The 15,728-nt window shown below is 48.1% G+C and overlaps 1 protein-coding gene across 1 annotated transcript in view; it reads right to left on the reverse strand.

Moving 5' to 3' along the window:
• GPRC5B (G protein-coupled receptor class C group 5 member B) overlaps positions 1-13,021 on the reverse strand; it is a 29,699-nt gene extending 16,678 nt beyond the window's left edge. Inside the window, exons 1-2 of the mRNA XM_079953937.1 lie at positions 12,694-13,021; positions 1,442-2,459 (exon numbers count right to left, since the gene is read on the reverse strand). Of these exons, the coding sequence (XP_079810063.1) occupies positions 1,442-2,450 (1,009 nt within the window). The 5' untranslated portion in view covers positions 2,451-2,459; positions 12,694-13,021. The remainder of the gene's footprint in view (positions 1-1,441; positions 2,460-12,693) is intronic.
• Positions 13,022-15,728: the final 2,707 nt, after the last annotated feature.

The following is a 15,728-nucleotide window of genomic DNA, read 5'->3' on the forward strand; positions in this document are numbered from 1 at the left end:
AAAAACCCGCAAAATACGCTATGATGTGACTGGAATATGGAATATGTTGCAAACTTCTGGTCACCTCACCTCAAAAGCCGTGTTCGAAATTAGCCAGGCACCAGGCGCATTTTGCTTTCAACCACTTGTGACAAAGCGAAGATGCCTGGGTGCCAGGATGGCACTTGACATCTCCACCATCTGGGGATCATTGGATCTGGACTGTTTTCACATACTCCTACCCCATCCTGTAGAATTCCATCAGTTATATTTCATCTGCACTATCGGAATGAGTCTCTGGAACCAAATAGCTTTTTCTGTGCAGCCTGAGCAGGAGCAGTCACCGTTAAGAAAAGGACGTTGGAATAGGCCAATATATATGTGGGCTGTCCCTGGATCAATTGACTTTTCTTCTCCAAGTTCTCAAAGCTCTTTTCTTTTCTTTTTTTGAATATTTTTTATTAGGAATTTCAACATAACAATTTATCAAAAACATATCAACTTCCTTTCCCCACACTTTCCCCCTCCTCTCCCCCAAAAAGAAAAACCCACCCACTCCCCCCCAGACTTCCCCCAGCTCCTTTCTCTGGTTTTTCAGCACATGTTGTTCTCTGCATATTATAGAATTGTAAAGATCCTTAATTTATCTATCTATATATTACCAATAAGAAGTTTGTAAATGTTTATAAAACCTGCCAAGGAGTCCAGTTCATTTTGTTGTTTCTTTAAGTACTTTGTAAAAGGTTCCCATTCTTCTTTAAGGAGTTCTCAAAGCTCTTAACCTAGCTCAAGGTTGTCATCTGAACTAGTCAGATGTTTAATCAATCACAGTCAGTCCATCATTTGAAAAATAAAGACTTTAGAGCCATCTTGCCCCCAAATAGCAACTAGATAATCCATTTTGCTGACGGCAACTTTGTTTTACGGAGTCATTTGCTACCTAGCTTATATATCAGAGTTTCCAACATTGCTTGTCATTCTAACACACCAGGACTAGCCACACCAGTGGCAACCGGCAGAATTGTCTCACCCAACTAGATGCCGTCTCAGTGATCACTGCACGTGAACTATAAATATTATGCACCCACCACCCATTTAACTACAAAAATGTAAGTTCTAGTGGATCTGCAACATCCCTTAGTTCTCCTCCAAAGACCATGATGGAGACATTTGGAGCACATGGTCAAACAGGCCCTCTCACCGCCTCAAAACTTGCCACCACAATTTCCTTTCCACAGAACGCGTTCCCGCCTGCCAAATACATCTTTATTATAATGCCCTCAATATGGGATGGGTAACCTGTGGCCAACCAAATGTTGCTGGACTCCAACTCTCCCTCAGTCCTAGACAGCACAGCCCATGGGCAGGGATGATGGGAACTGTAGTCCCTACAACAATTTCGAAGGCTGCGGGAGACCCATCCCTGCCCTGCAAAGAACAGGTTGTGGTTTAAGCGTCTTACCTGCATTATGCTCATCCATTGAAAAGGCTTTGTTTTCCATGTAGCTCCGCGGAAGCTGCAGGTCGTCCTCAAAAGCAGTCTCCCGCATCCGCGGTTGCGAAGTATCAAAATAATTAGGTGTGTTTTCCTGCTGGGATGGGAGGATGGAGCAGTGAACCTCCGGGATAGCGTGGAAGATCACGAAGACCCAACCACTAGACACCAGTGCTATTGCCAGAGTGGGGTCACTCCATTGGTCTCTTCTCCTCAGTTCGTTATTACCGTAGAGGTACATAGTCAGCCAAGCAACCCAAAGGAGGATTGAGAAAAAGCTGGTTAGAATGAGGCACACTCCGTTCTTCTTCCATTTCTTAAACTTCCCGCACACTGTGAAGAAAGAAAAGCCCAGGGCCAGCACCATCAGAAACATAACGTAGATGGAAGCCATCGCGAAATCCATCGGCTCGTAACGGCAGGCCTGTTTCCCGTCCCGCACGACTGTCAGTATCATCCACTCCGCTGCGATAATGACTTGGACCAGCGCGAAGCAGACGGCGACACCGGCCAGCTGCCAGCCGGACGGGCTCTTGCCGTGCCGGACGAGTTTCCGTAGCCTCCAGGCTTGGACAAGCAAACACGAGAAGCAGAGCGCAAAGAGGACCCCCCAGGCGAAACGGCGGACCGAGCAGATGGTCTCATCCTCCTGGATGATGAAGGCGAAGGCCAACCCAAAGAGGCCCAGGGTACCGAAGAGGAAGAGGAAGTGGACCCCCAGCGGACTCTTCTTCTCTTTTTCCTTGATGAACGGCAACCTTGCCAGCAAGATCAGCATGAGGAGCAGCGTCGTCAAGACTCCAGCTCCGGCCACCGCCTCCACGACGATCCCCCAGATGGCATCCAGGTCACACAGGTAGACATACTGAGGGAAAAGGTCCAGGCCGCACCCTCTGGAGGTACTGGAATTTTCCGACGATCCGTAGCCCACCACAAAGAGGAGGAGGAGGAGGGCCACAGTTGGGAAAGGGGTCATTTTTCCTGCCTGAAACCAAAGAAGGCGAGGAGATACAAAGAAGAATGTTACATTATGTTCCATTTCCAGGTGGAGCTAACATGATAGAATACTTCCCTCATACCAAATAATAATTCCTGAGCAGGCTAGAACTCTGACCTGCTTTGCTTGTTACATATAGATCACAGTACAGTGGTACCTCGGGTTACAGACGCTTCAGGTTACAGACTCCGCTAACCCAGAAATAGTACCTCAGGTTAAGAACTTTGCTTCAGGATGAGAACAGAAATCGTGCTCCGGTGGCACGGCCCCATTAGCTAAAGTAGTGCTTCAGGTTAAGAACAGTTTCAGGTTAAGAACAGACCTCTAGAACGAATTAAGTACTTAACCCGAGGTACCATTGTATTGGCACTGGGTTTTAATTTTTTTTTAATAGATATCCAGTTGTTTTATATATGATTTTTCTGAATGTTGAAATCGCTTTCAGAGGCTTCGCAGGAAGCAGTTCACAAATGAAACTAGAAACAATACATTATTAGTTAGTTATAACTAACTAATAATGTATTGTTATTAATACTTGTATTATAATAATAATAATAATAATAATAATGGGTTGTTATTAACTGTTCTGTGGGCCTTCTGGCAGTTCCCTCAGGGTGAGAAGCGATGTTACAGGCAGAGGGCCTTCTTGGTATTGGTGCCCTTCCTGTGGAACATCCTCCTGTCAGATGTGAAGGAAATAAACAACTATCTGACTTTTAGAAGACATCTGAAGAAAGTCCTGTACAGGGAAGTTTTTAATTTTTGATGTTTTGCTCCATGTTTATATTACGTTGGAAGTTGCCCAGAGTGGCTGGGGCAACCCAGTCGGATGGGCACCGTATAAGTAATAAAAGTACTACTACTACTAAGCAATGATAATGATTATTTTTGCTATTATTGAACCAAGCACCATTCAGAAAAGTGAGCACCCAATATGTGGCTAAAAGGGAAAGAATGTGCTTTGAAGGTATAGTGTGGGTGTAGCCCAGGGATGGGGAACCATTTTTCCTCAGAGAGCTTCACTGTCTTTTGGGCAACCATCTTGGGTGGAGAGGGTACTTGCCAGTGACGGGTGGTGCCAGAGACAGAACTGGGCAGTGTAACACATGTAAATGTTAGTTTGTACAGTTGGGTAGTTTCTACACACATCTCTCTCTAGCTGCCATCCAGGCAAGCAGATGGGCATTATAAGAGTTCAATTCCAGCCATGCAAAAACACCCAAGGAGGGTGTGAAGCAAGGCTAGTCAGGGGTGTGAAATGGGGGAAAATCCCAAGGTCTGGGGAGGGGGGTTCAGGTGCTGCATTTGGTCCCTGGGACCTAAGATCTGTCTCTACCCCCCCCCCCCCCCATGACAGGCCTTTGGTCTGACCCAGCAGAATTCTCCTCACTGTCTTTAATGTTCTCAGCCTAACCTCTACCCAGCAAGCCGCACCAATGACCCAAGCAGGTATATTTAACTTTTAAATAAAGGAGCAAATTTGTACAGTACTCAGCGCATCAAACAATGCATTGATTCATGGAAAGCCGTGCGGAGAAGCAATTCCAATCGGCACGGATGTTTGAAAGAGATGTGATAAACAGCCTTTTAGAGCAAACGTCAGATGATCAGAACTTGCATTCCCCCCCCCCTACTGCTCCGGGTGTGCAATTATTCTGCGCTAGTTGTTTTGCTTCAGTGTTGCCCAAACAAGTAATGAGAGAGGGTTTCAAGGCAGCTCACTCTTTCCAAGAGGTTTCTCCTTCATTTTTCTGCATATCTTATTCATGTCATGTACCCCCCATGTGATCGAGCTATTCTAGGACAAGTCTGTTTCCCGAGAGATCACGCAGCATGGATAACCACTCAGAGTCAGCCTCAAGTTGTATTTCATTTCCTCTTTCCACTGAGATAGGGTTGGGCAGGGTAGAAAATCCCCTTTAAGCCATAAAGGAGACAACTGGCAGGGTGAGCGGGTGTGAAACTGCCTCCCCCATTGAAAAGGTTGGGTAGTAGCAGCTGACAGGAAACACCTTCTCTGCCCAAGACACTGTACAGTTTTGCCCCATGAGAATAGACTAGACTGGGCTGGTTCAGAGGCTATTTCAGCTCGAGGGTTGCATCCTATTGTGTGTAACTTACTGAGGGTTGCACACCCAAAGGCAGGAAGAGGCAGAGTAACAAAAGTGATTTTGTGCAATTGGCTACATCTGAGCCAAGCAGAAGCCAGAGATTTGTGCATTTGCTTTTCTCCATTTCCCATGCCAGGCAATCAAATGGGGCTACCTTCGAAGCTGACTCGGAAACTACAACTAATCCAGAATGCAACATCTAGACTGGTGACTGGGAGCGGCCGCCGGGACCATATAACACCGGTCCTAAAAGAACTACATTGGCTCCCAGTACATTTCCAAGCACAATTCAAAGTGTTGGTGCTGACCTTTAAAGCCCTAAATGGCCTCAGCCCAGTATACCTGAAGGAGCATCTCCACCCCCATCATTCAGCCCGGAAACTGAGGTTCAGCTCCAAGGGCCTTCTGGATGTTCCCTCGCTGTGAGAAGTGAGGTTACAGGGAACCAAGTACATGGCCTTAGCAGTAGTGGTGACCATGTAACACCCTCCCATCAGATGTCAAGGAGATGAATAACTACACAACTTTTAGAAGACATATGAAAGCAGCCCTGTATCAGGAAGTTTTTAATGTCTGATGTTTTATGATGGCATGGAGGACTGCATTAGGCACCCAGTCAGGATGCTGGACTAGATGAGCCAATAGAATGTGGTCCCTGGAAAGTTTTAAGTTGGCCCTCCAGCTGAAATAAGTTCCCAAGAAGTGTTTCAGGTGCCAGATCAGGTTGCTCAAATCTTCCAGATTGACTGGGGCAAATTCAGTTCTTTCCTATAGTTCCTCGTAGCACCATCAATATTCTTGCCATCCAGGGACTCAAAGGCCTGGAATCACCACTGCAGAGCTACTGCAAAAACCTAACTCTGCCCCTTGAAGCAGATTTCTCTTCCCTGCTGCAGCTCCAGAAGCAAAAGCAGACTCTGCCACGTGCCACAGAGTTGCTGCCGAGTCGGATTTCTGCCCAATCTTTCCCCACCAGATCCAAGGAATAAGCTGCATTGACTGATAACGGAACAAATGACAGCTGAGCGGCGATCAGGCGGACGAAGATACGTGGCTGCAGAGCAATAATTAATAATGGCAATGTGCTTTGCATGCAGAACTGCCACAATGGTTTCCTCTTAGTCTGCACAACGCTGCACGAGAGAGAGAAAGCTCTACACTTCGGCTGCTAAGAGGAATTATGACCCTGTTCGGGGACATGGAGAGGTGGAGTAAAAAATGTATTTTTAGAAGACGGAAGGGCTGGATCTGAATCCTAGTTGGATAGATGGTAATGTGGCCAAGGATAGGTAAGTCACGCAACCACTGAAGGCTACTGCAGGCTTTCTCCTTATTTTCGGCTATTGCATATTCAAATCTATCTCTGCAATCATAAGGGCTAGAAAGTCACATCCGATCTACATAGCAAATGGGGGGGGGGGAGGAGCTCAACAAAGACCAAGGGTCGGTCTGCATCTAATTCCACCTCTGCTCTGCAGCTTTGGTACCTTCTACCAGCCTATCTGTCAGTTTAACAATCTTCCCCGATTGCCCTGGACTCCCCCAAAAAGGGAGGAGCACACTGGCAAGCACCTGGGTAGTCACCAAAGATAGGATGGTGGGCTGCAGTCCAATTGGTGGTTCATAACTGTTGGAAGTTTGGTAAATATATTGCAGGGGTGTGCAGAGAGAAATAGTCTGGTAAGGCCGCTTGTCGGAAGGACCAATACAACTTAAAGGTTTATTATGCATGGAGAACAAAGCCATTCTAAGTTTGACAATATGACCAAGATGCAGCCAAGAATTTAAGACTAGCACATGCTGCTACTGGCTGAACTTGGAGAAGAAGCAGGAGGAAGGCAAAGCCTGAAAGTAAGTGATCTACTTTGTCAACAAGCAGTTACTAATAGAGAGGAGGAAGAACAGGTTGACCTTCTGTCTTATCACCCTCTTACCCCACTGGTTCAGGTAGCTTATTGCAAGGGTTGTTGCTTGACTCCCAACAATAACAAGACACCATGCTTGATCCCCATTAGGGATGGAGAAACTTGCAGGCCTCCAGATGTCGCTGGACTACAACTCATCCTGCCTCTGGCCATGCTGGCTGAGACTGATGAGAATTGGGAGTCCAACAGCACCCAGAAGGCACAGGGTTCCCTTATTCCTGCTCTGGGTCATGGTGTCTTGCTTCATCAGATTAGACTATCAGGTCAGACTACCGGTCCACCTATCCCAGTAGCATGAAATCTCCAGGGTCTTGAGCACAGGTCTTTCCTATCACCGGTTACCTGGTCCTTTTTAAACTGGAGATGCTGAGGATTGAAACTGAGACCTTCTGCGTGAACAGTCATGTGTCCTACCAACATCTCCATCATTGCATAGGAGCACAGATGTAGAGAAACACTTTTATTTCAGCCAAACCTCATCATGGAAACCTGCTTTGAAAGCAAGGGCTCACCTCACTGGAAATACACAAATGATAAAGAGTGCCTCTGAGCATGTAGCTCTCAGCACCAAGCAAGCAATCTTTTGCCCAGGCCTTTCATATTAGGGAATGGATTCCTGAGTCAGAGGCCATGAGGGCCAGTCTGCTTAGCTTTGCAAATGTGCTAGCAGTCTGATTGCTGTTTGATTGCAAGCTTTGCTCCATTTACAAGTGGGAAGACCTCAGGCCTGGGACTCAAGAGTGGACCCCTGGCCCTTAAAAAGCCTGTGTCTGTATTTGGAATTGTTTTAAAGACATTTCATTGCTTGCTATTGGCCATCCCGTCTCCTTCAGGCAAGAAAACAGATTTAATAAAGAATGGTCAGCAAAATAAATCACTGAGGGATTACTAGATTTTGTAGCAAGATAACCTCTGTATTAAGGGACGCGGGTGGCGCTGTGGGTTAAACCACAGAGCCCCGGACTTGCTGATCAGAAGGTCGGTGGTTCGAATCCCCGCAACGGGGTGAGCTCCCGTTGCTCGGTCCCTGCTCCTGCCAACCTAGCAGTTCGAAAGCACGTCAAAGTGCAAGTAAATAAATAGGTACCGCTCCTGCGGGAAGGTAAACGGCATTTCCGTGTGCTGCTCTGGTTCACCAGAAGTGGCTTTGTCATGCTGGCCACATGACCCAGAAGCTGTACGCCGGCTCCCTCGGCCAATAAAGTGAGATGAGCACGGCAACCGCAGAGTCAGTCACAACTGGACCTAATGGTCAGGGGTCCCTTTACCTTTAACCTCTGCACTGGATCTCTACTGTTAACCCAAGAACGTAAGGATGTATTTGAAGCTGCCTCCTTCCCTTGTTTTGTGGATTTTATTTATTTGTTTTCAAAAGAAGCATCCCTCTGGGCTTCATCAGGAAAATAAATCACTGCGGACACAGATGGGCATGGCAAGGGCACCCTACGCCGCCACCCGGATGTTCATGGGTCCGGCCCTTCACTGCAGCTTGACAAGACTGCCAGTGTAATAAGTGCATTGGTTCAACACAGAGGAAATCCTGTTATCCCCCCGGATAAACAAGTGTAAATAAGAGAGCTTGTGCGGAGAAGTCACGGCTTGTTTTTTAAGGGTGGAGAGGAGGCAAGCGCCACCCACTTACTAAGCAATAATAAACAGATCCAGCTGCGAAGAGGAGTCCTCGCCTGCCAAAAAGCTCTGCTCTCTCCCAGCCCAACTTCCTACCTCCAATGCAAGCTCTGCAAACGGAATACGCCAGACCCATCGTTCACTTTAGCATTGGACCCTGGGGGATCCTATGCACCCCTTACACACACACACACACACACACACAGCTCCAAGGCTAAACAGAGCCCAGGGGGAGAGAAGAGGCTGGCAGAAGGATATCTTCTCCCCCATCAATAACCCTGTATACATAACATAGATTTAAAACACACGTCTCTCAAATAATTCTGGGGACTGAAGTTCACCCCTCACAGAGAGCTACAACTCTCAGCACCCTTAGTGAACTGCAGTTCCTGAGATTCTGGGGCAGGGGACTATGAGGTCATAGTCAACTTCTGTCCAAAATTAACGGCTGTGGCTAACGAGGGCCCATACATTTCAGCTGAGTAGAAGCTGGTTGACTCCAACCCACAGTATGTAAGCAATGTGAGATTTATCTTAAGCAGCCCTCTCTGTAAGTGGCTGCTCAGATCAGTGCCGAAACTGGGATAGGCAAATGAACAATGATCTCATTCTCCCCACCACAGCACATAAACAGTGTGTGTTGCATCAACATCCCTTCACCCTGCCCCACTCTTAATCCCCTCTGTGTGACACCTACCCCCCTCCGATTCTCTATCCCATCATGTCAGTCTTATCTGCCATCTTTCTCCAGCGGCTGGCATGCAGACACCCCCAGCAGATCTCCCCCATCATTCAACCCCCTATCAATCACCCCTAATGCTGGATGCAGCCCCCTGCCCCTCCCCCTCTTCCCTGACTGCCCTATATCCAGCCTAATCCCCCACCCAGAGTCTCAGCTCCAGACCGCCCGTCTGCTATGGAGCTAATTCTCTATCTCTCTCTAGAGAAGCAGCGGCACTGTGGTCATGATAATGAAGCTTTGCATTTAAGCCCCCACTCCCCCTGCCCTGCCACCGCTGCAAAGATCAATAGCATGTCAGTTCCATCTGGGCTAAGGGGGTGGGGGTGGGATCAGAGCTGTCAATCTGCCACAGCTGTGGACCAAGTGAGCTTTGCCGGGTTCTTTGCATATAAACATGCTGCATCAAGAGCCAGCGTGTGTAGCGTGTCAGACCAGGACCTTGGAAGAAGGCATGGTATAAATGCAAGCCAATAACTGTGCAGCAACAACTGAACAAGCATGACTTGTCAAAGGCAGCTGCCCCAGTTCTCCAGGCCCCTCGCTCTTCACGCCCGTTCTTGAGCTCAGCACAAAATTTCTCTATCTTGGAATATGCGCAATCCTCCTGGGGCAAAGAAAGAGTTCTGCACAACCATAAAGCTTGCACATTGACACAGGGAATATAAATGAATCCAAAAGGTGCATCTCAAATGCTCTTCGAGACCTGGATGTCAGAACATATTGAAGATCCAGGCTCAGCAACCTTTTTCAGACCCAACCTTTTTGCATTCCCTTACAGAGGCCACACATCTGTGATTGGCACGATCAGAAGCTAAAGTTGGTGGGGAGTAACACGATTTACCTTTGCACAGCAGCCCACTTCAAACTTGCCCTCCTCTGTCCTCCATCCAAGCAGTCTGGAAGCATGACCAAACTGCAAAGGCCTCATTGCAGAGGGTTGGACTAGATGACCCCTGGGGTCATTTCCAATGCTACAATTCTATGATTCTATACTCCAGGGAGGGGAAGCGTGGCCTGGGTGGGGTGTGGCCTGAGCAGAGCTTCAAGGGCCAGGTAGAAAGGTCTGGAGGGCCACATCTGGCTTCTGGGCTGGAGGTTCCTCACCTCTGTTTATGACCCTGGTCCACGCAGAGCAGAGGGGGGAGTATTGCCAGTTCACAGGCATAGCCAAAATCCGGCCCTCAAGATGTTTGGGACTACAATTCCCATCATCCCTAGCTAACAGGACCAATGGTCAGGGATGATGGGAATTGTAGTCCCAAACATCTGGAGGGCCAAAGTTTGCCTATGCCTGCTTTTTAGCTTGCATTCAGATCAGCTGCACCAGCCAGGGGTTCCCTTATTTCCCAGCTAGCAAAGAGCAAGAACAGCCACTAATGCACCCCCCAAAAACTGCATGAAGTGGGGGGGGGGTTGATTGACCCCTTCCATGTGTCTAAGGGAACAAAGAAGGAAAGGAAAGTCCATATGCAAGTTCCTGGCTACCAGCCCTGATTCTATGTCCTACCTCCACCAGCCAACACAGTCTGCCTCTGAATGCTATTTGCTTGGAATCGCAAGCAGGGAGAGTTGTGCTCAGCTCCTGTGTTTGGGGGCTTCCTACAGAAATCTGGATAGCCACTGTGAGAACAGGACAAAATGCAGCAGCACCCTTCGGGGTTTCTTCAAAGATCTGCCCAATCAAAACCCGTATTTTAGCTCCCTTTCCATCCCATGCCCATGACTTCGGTTCTGCAGCAAGATACAGGCTGCAGTCCAAAACTCTCCTTGGAGTACTTAGGAGCAGGCAAGCATAGGACTATGCTGATGTCGTATACTAGCGAGTACAAAGCAAGAGAGGTAGCGCAGCATAGTGGTTAGAGGAACTTAGACCTGGGCTCAAAGCCAGCTAACACATACACACAGCTTAGTCCCACTAAGCTCACAAAGGCATCCACGTGCTGTGGGAGGGGCACACATCCCCCCCCAGGTCTCCCCCACCCCCACCCCAGCCTCAAGAAGAGCAGAACAAAAAAGTCTGACTGATACTTTCCCTCTTTCTATTTGACCTTTAATTCCAGTGTTGCAGTTAGGCAGTTTTAGGCTCTAGAACATTTCCCACCCGCTCCATGGCAAGATGCAATAGTCCCAAAAACAAACAAACACACCAAGCATGGAGGGGGGTGCTTCCAACTTGTTCTGCAGCGTGGGGCATCAGGCCTCTACCCTCAAGTCCAGCCCCAAACGCAGCACCTGATTAGTTCTCGGTTTGCTTATGGATGCAAAGAATATTCTCTATCCACCTCTCCAATAAAGCATTAACAGAAAGTAAGGAGGCATGGAGAACAAACCTAGCTGCTTCCTCCCCCTCCTCCCCCCAGCCAGGAAAGGGAGGTCAATGCACCACATTTTGCAGAGAGAGTTTTCTGCCTCTCTGGCTGGGCTAGGCATCCCCCCCCCCCCAGCCATAGCTTATTGGGGAAAGGTTCAGCTCAGCAGCACAGCATCTGTTTTACAGGCAGAAAGTCCCAGGATTCAATCCCTGGCATCTCCAGATAGGGCTGGAGAGAGAGAGAGAGAGATCCCATGTCTGAAATCCTGGCAAGTAACTGTGCTAGATGGTCTGGTAAAGGTAGCTTTCTTAAGCACCTTGAACTCAACCCTGTTCCTCTCCCAAGACTTCTCTCCCCATTTGGCTCTCCTTAAGAGTAAGGTTTAACAATTCTCCCATAACGAACAAACAAACAAGAGCACAATCTCCCCCTTTCAAACAAGCTAGCCAAAGTTCTCTCTTGATCTCAGCAAATGTGAGCATATATATTTATACACTGCTCTCGTATGCTCTGTGAGTAATAACCTCAAGAATGACTCCCAACTCTCCAGTAAGTTCCGAACTCCCCTAAACAACAGCTCCAAAGAATTACCCCTTACTTGCTCCCCCGTTTTGTTTAGCCAAAACAATGCAATGCGGTAACGCAGAACAACCTCGTCAAATATTTTGAGGGGTTTGGGATGTGCATGTGCAACTTTAGATAGACACACACACACACACACACACAAACAAACAAACAAACAGAGGTACATATTGCACCAGGCTGTAACAGAAAGGCTTGCAATCCTACCACCCGCAGTTAACTTGGAAGTTACGTTTCTCTGCACTCCCTGGAACTGAAGTCCCAATAAATTGCCTGCAGACCGCCGGGTCTTTTATGGCACCGCCCCTCCCCCGGCGTATCTCTAGCTAGTGTTTCGGTTGTGGGTCTACACACGATACCATGGGGGACGGGACCCAAATCACTTCCATCATGATCCCCAGAACTCCACACAAGTTATGCAAGTCTTCTTCATCCAGTTTTAAAAAATAAATACGTTAGGGGTCGGGGGGAAGAAAACCCACCATTCCCCATACGCACGTGGACTCCACCTTTTTAATTCTCCGGAGATATTCTCACGTTACATCCAACGAGCGCACAGATCCGTGCCCGCAAACGTTGGAACTGGACCTTCATGCGGAAGGTTGCGGGAGTGTACAGTCCGCGTCCACCTTCGAGGAGCCCGGCAAGCGCACGCCAGTACCGGTGCAGAGACAGCTGTGCCCGGTGTAACGTGTAAACTGCCCGTGCTGTGGCCCCACCTTTCCCCTTCCCCCCTCACGCACTTTTTCTCCGAGGGCTAGCTTCAAGAGCAACTTGCAAAGCGCCGCAGCGCGTGTCCGGAGGAGAGATTCCCCTTCTCTCCCGCCTCCCCACGTTTTCTATCACGTCACCCCTTCTCACGATACGCAGGGTCCCGTGTCATCCCGTTCACCCACCTCCCCACCGCGGTGCCTCTCTCACCCTTGGCCGGCCGGCCGGCTGGCTGCCTCCTTCCTTCCTTGGGAGTAGCCGGATGGCGAGGCGCAAGAGCCGAGGCGCACAAGCCCGAGCGCAGGGTCACATTCGCGGCTGGGGCGCGGGGAGCGGAGCGCTCAGCAGACCCGTCCGCGGCGCCGCCGCCGCCTCCCCAGCAGCTGCAGCAACATGCACGGCCAGCCCCCCGGCCCGGCTCATGGGGAAGAGAGGAGAAGGAGGAGGAGCAGCGAAGGCGCCAGGAGGGCGCCCTCCGGGCAGCCGCCGCGCTCAGGACACCTTGGACCGTGCGCCCTGGCCACCGCGCCTCGCTCGCCGCCTGCTCCGCGTCTGAGCTGCCTGCGCCCCGCCGGGCGCGCCGTCCAAGCTGCCCCGCCCCGGCCAAGCGCCGCCTCCGACGCCGCCTCCTCCTCCTCCTCTCGCCTGGCTCCTGGGAGGCCTCTCGCGGCCCACAGCGCCCCCCGAGCCGCGCGCGGGTGGGAAAGGAAAAGGGAACGGGCGCCGCGCCGGATTCATAGAACGGCCACTCCGGAGCAGGAGGGTTGGACGGGGAGGGGACTTGGCTGGCTGGTTTGTATTCCCCGCCGGAAAGATGCGCCTTCAGAGCCGCGTGCCATCCGAAGGAAGGCCTGTTGTTGGACTTAATGGGCCTCACTCCCAGATAAGTATAGTTAGGAACTGCAGCCCTCTGTCCGTCCGTCCCCCCCGACTTTTATGTGATGCGCCTTTGCCTTTTACATTGGGAACTCTCCACTCATTGAGATGATTCCCAAGGGGTGAGACTTTCCTTTAACTGACTTTTCTCATAGGATCTCCTTTGTTCTGGCAAAATACAGGACAGAAGTGACTTCAGACAGAGCAATCCATTACCATCTATTGCAGCCTAACAGGATGGCCCCTCTGGAATTTGTCACACGTGCACGTGTGCACACACATACACGTGAATTTGTAAATCTTTCTGTGCTTGGCTACCCTGACCCATTACTTTTCACGCATCCTTTCAAACGCATGCATTTGGAGATGATCCCTAACTTGGCACAGAGAGAGAGAGAGAGAGAGAGAGAGAGAGAGAGAGAGAGAGAGAAGAAGACCTGGAATACAGGACAAAACTGTATCAATACAGGGCAGGTGGCCTTTGAGGTCCCTCTCAACTCCATAGTTGCAAGGAGAAGAGTAGCAACAAAAAAGGTAAAAGAGAATTCATGACATGTAGCTCTGGAGTCGTTATATACTAAACAGATGAATCAATAAAGAATTATAAAAGTTTTGATGGAGATGAAAATGAGAAACCAATGTAATCAAGCCTAGTAAATAGCAAAGTGATGGTGGTGATCAATAAATGCAAAACAAATGATCATTGGGATGGCTTTGCAGCATGTGAATCTGGGTTCTTTACACCAGTTTGTTGTATTAGGAAACCTTGATCTGTTACTATTCTGCCTTAGCAAACATTGAAAGTCGCTACCATGTTTTAAAATCCTTACTAAAGACAAAGGCTGTAGGAAAACGTTATTTGAAAACAGCAGAACCCAAAGTAGAACTGTTGAAAAGAGAATAAACTGTAGCAACGCCAAAGCTCAAATTGGTTACATCCTGGAGGATGGATTTTTACAAATGATTTTACAATCATTTTGACATTTTAAAACCTGGCTTCCTTTCCCCTCTTTCTGCGGTTCCATAAATTTATTTTTAATATCTTCTGCATATCCAACTTAACTTACTCATTTACTTATATATATACTCTTATGTAGCTGCAGGTTATTGCAATAACTCTGCCAGTGTTTTTATCTGTTTACAATTTATCTGTAAATATTCCATAAACCATTTCCATTCTTTTATAAAAAGTTTGCTATCTTGATTTCTTATTCTTCTGCTATTTCTGCATATTCCATAAGTTTTTGTGTCCATTCCTCCTTTGCTGGGACTTCTTTCCATTTTGGGGCAAGTAACATTCTTGCTGCTGTAGTCGCATACATGAATAAATTTCTATACAATTTAAGTAGTTCTATCTCTATAATTCCCAAGAGAAAGGATTCTGTTTTTTTTTAAAAAAAACAACAACGTTATTTTAAACATCCTTTTCATTTCATTGTATATCATTTCCCAGTAAGCCTTAACTTTACTACAAGACCACCACATGCGATAAAATATAAATGAATAGAAATAGAACCTACTCTCGTGACAGTGACACAAAAATCTCGCACATACACTATGTAAAAGAACAAAAGTTTAGCATCCCCCCCTTCTCTCTCCCCCCCACCTCCTCCCCACCTCTCCTCTTCTCCAAACTTATACTGGCTATAACATGAGTGCCTCTGTGGCGTTTGCCCTCCTAGGTGGGTCATAAGGAAAGGGTTAAACAAGTGTGAAGTGATTGGCCAGTGGGAACCCAAGGGGAGGAGTTAGAGTTGGAGTTGGAGTTGTTTGGAAGTCATTTGGGAGTTGGAGAAGGGAGAGGGAGGATAAGTCTGTGGGTTGGTCTAGTTTTGATGTGAGAGAGTGAGAGGAACTGTTAGGAGGAGTCAGATAGACAGTTGGAATAATCAGTTAGAAATTATTAGGAAGGTATAGGTCAGTAAAGAAACTAAGATTAAGAAACTGACAAGAAAAATTATCTGAAACCATAACCTTGTTAATGCTTATAAAATAAACTTGCTTATTTGATTTAATGTTAACAACTGTCTGGAATCTGTGTGTACCTGAGAGAAACGGGTTGGTGGCAGCGGGGAAGCGATCATAGTAGTGGCACAGGGATCAACAGACCGTCAAACATCCGGGGACCCTGTGTGATCGCCACAGCCTCACATTGAATATAACTGATCTGTAGAAAGGACTCTGTGAACTGAAAGCAGAGACGCTGCATGTACTTTCGTAACCCAAGAAAATCTTCAATGAAAACAATTTAAAAGAAAAATAGAAGGTTGTGACCTAAGCTATTCCAGGTTACTGAAATTTGGGAGCTTTGAGCTGTTCCACGGCTGCGTGGATGAATTACCAGCCAGACAACTTCGTCTCCTCCACCT

Source organism: Podarcis cretensis, assembly GCF_951804945.1.
Source record: "Podarcis cretensis genome assembly, chromosome: 14".
In the NCBI taxonomy this organism is placed as follows: Eukaryota; Metazoa; Chordata; class Lepidosauria; order Squamata; family Lacertidae; genus Podarcis; species Podarcis cretensis.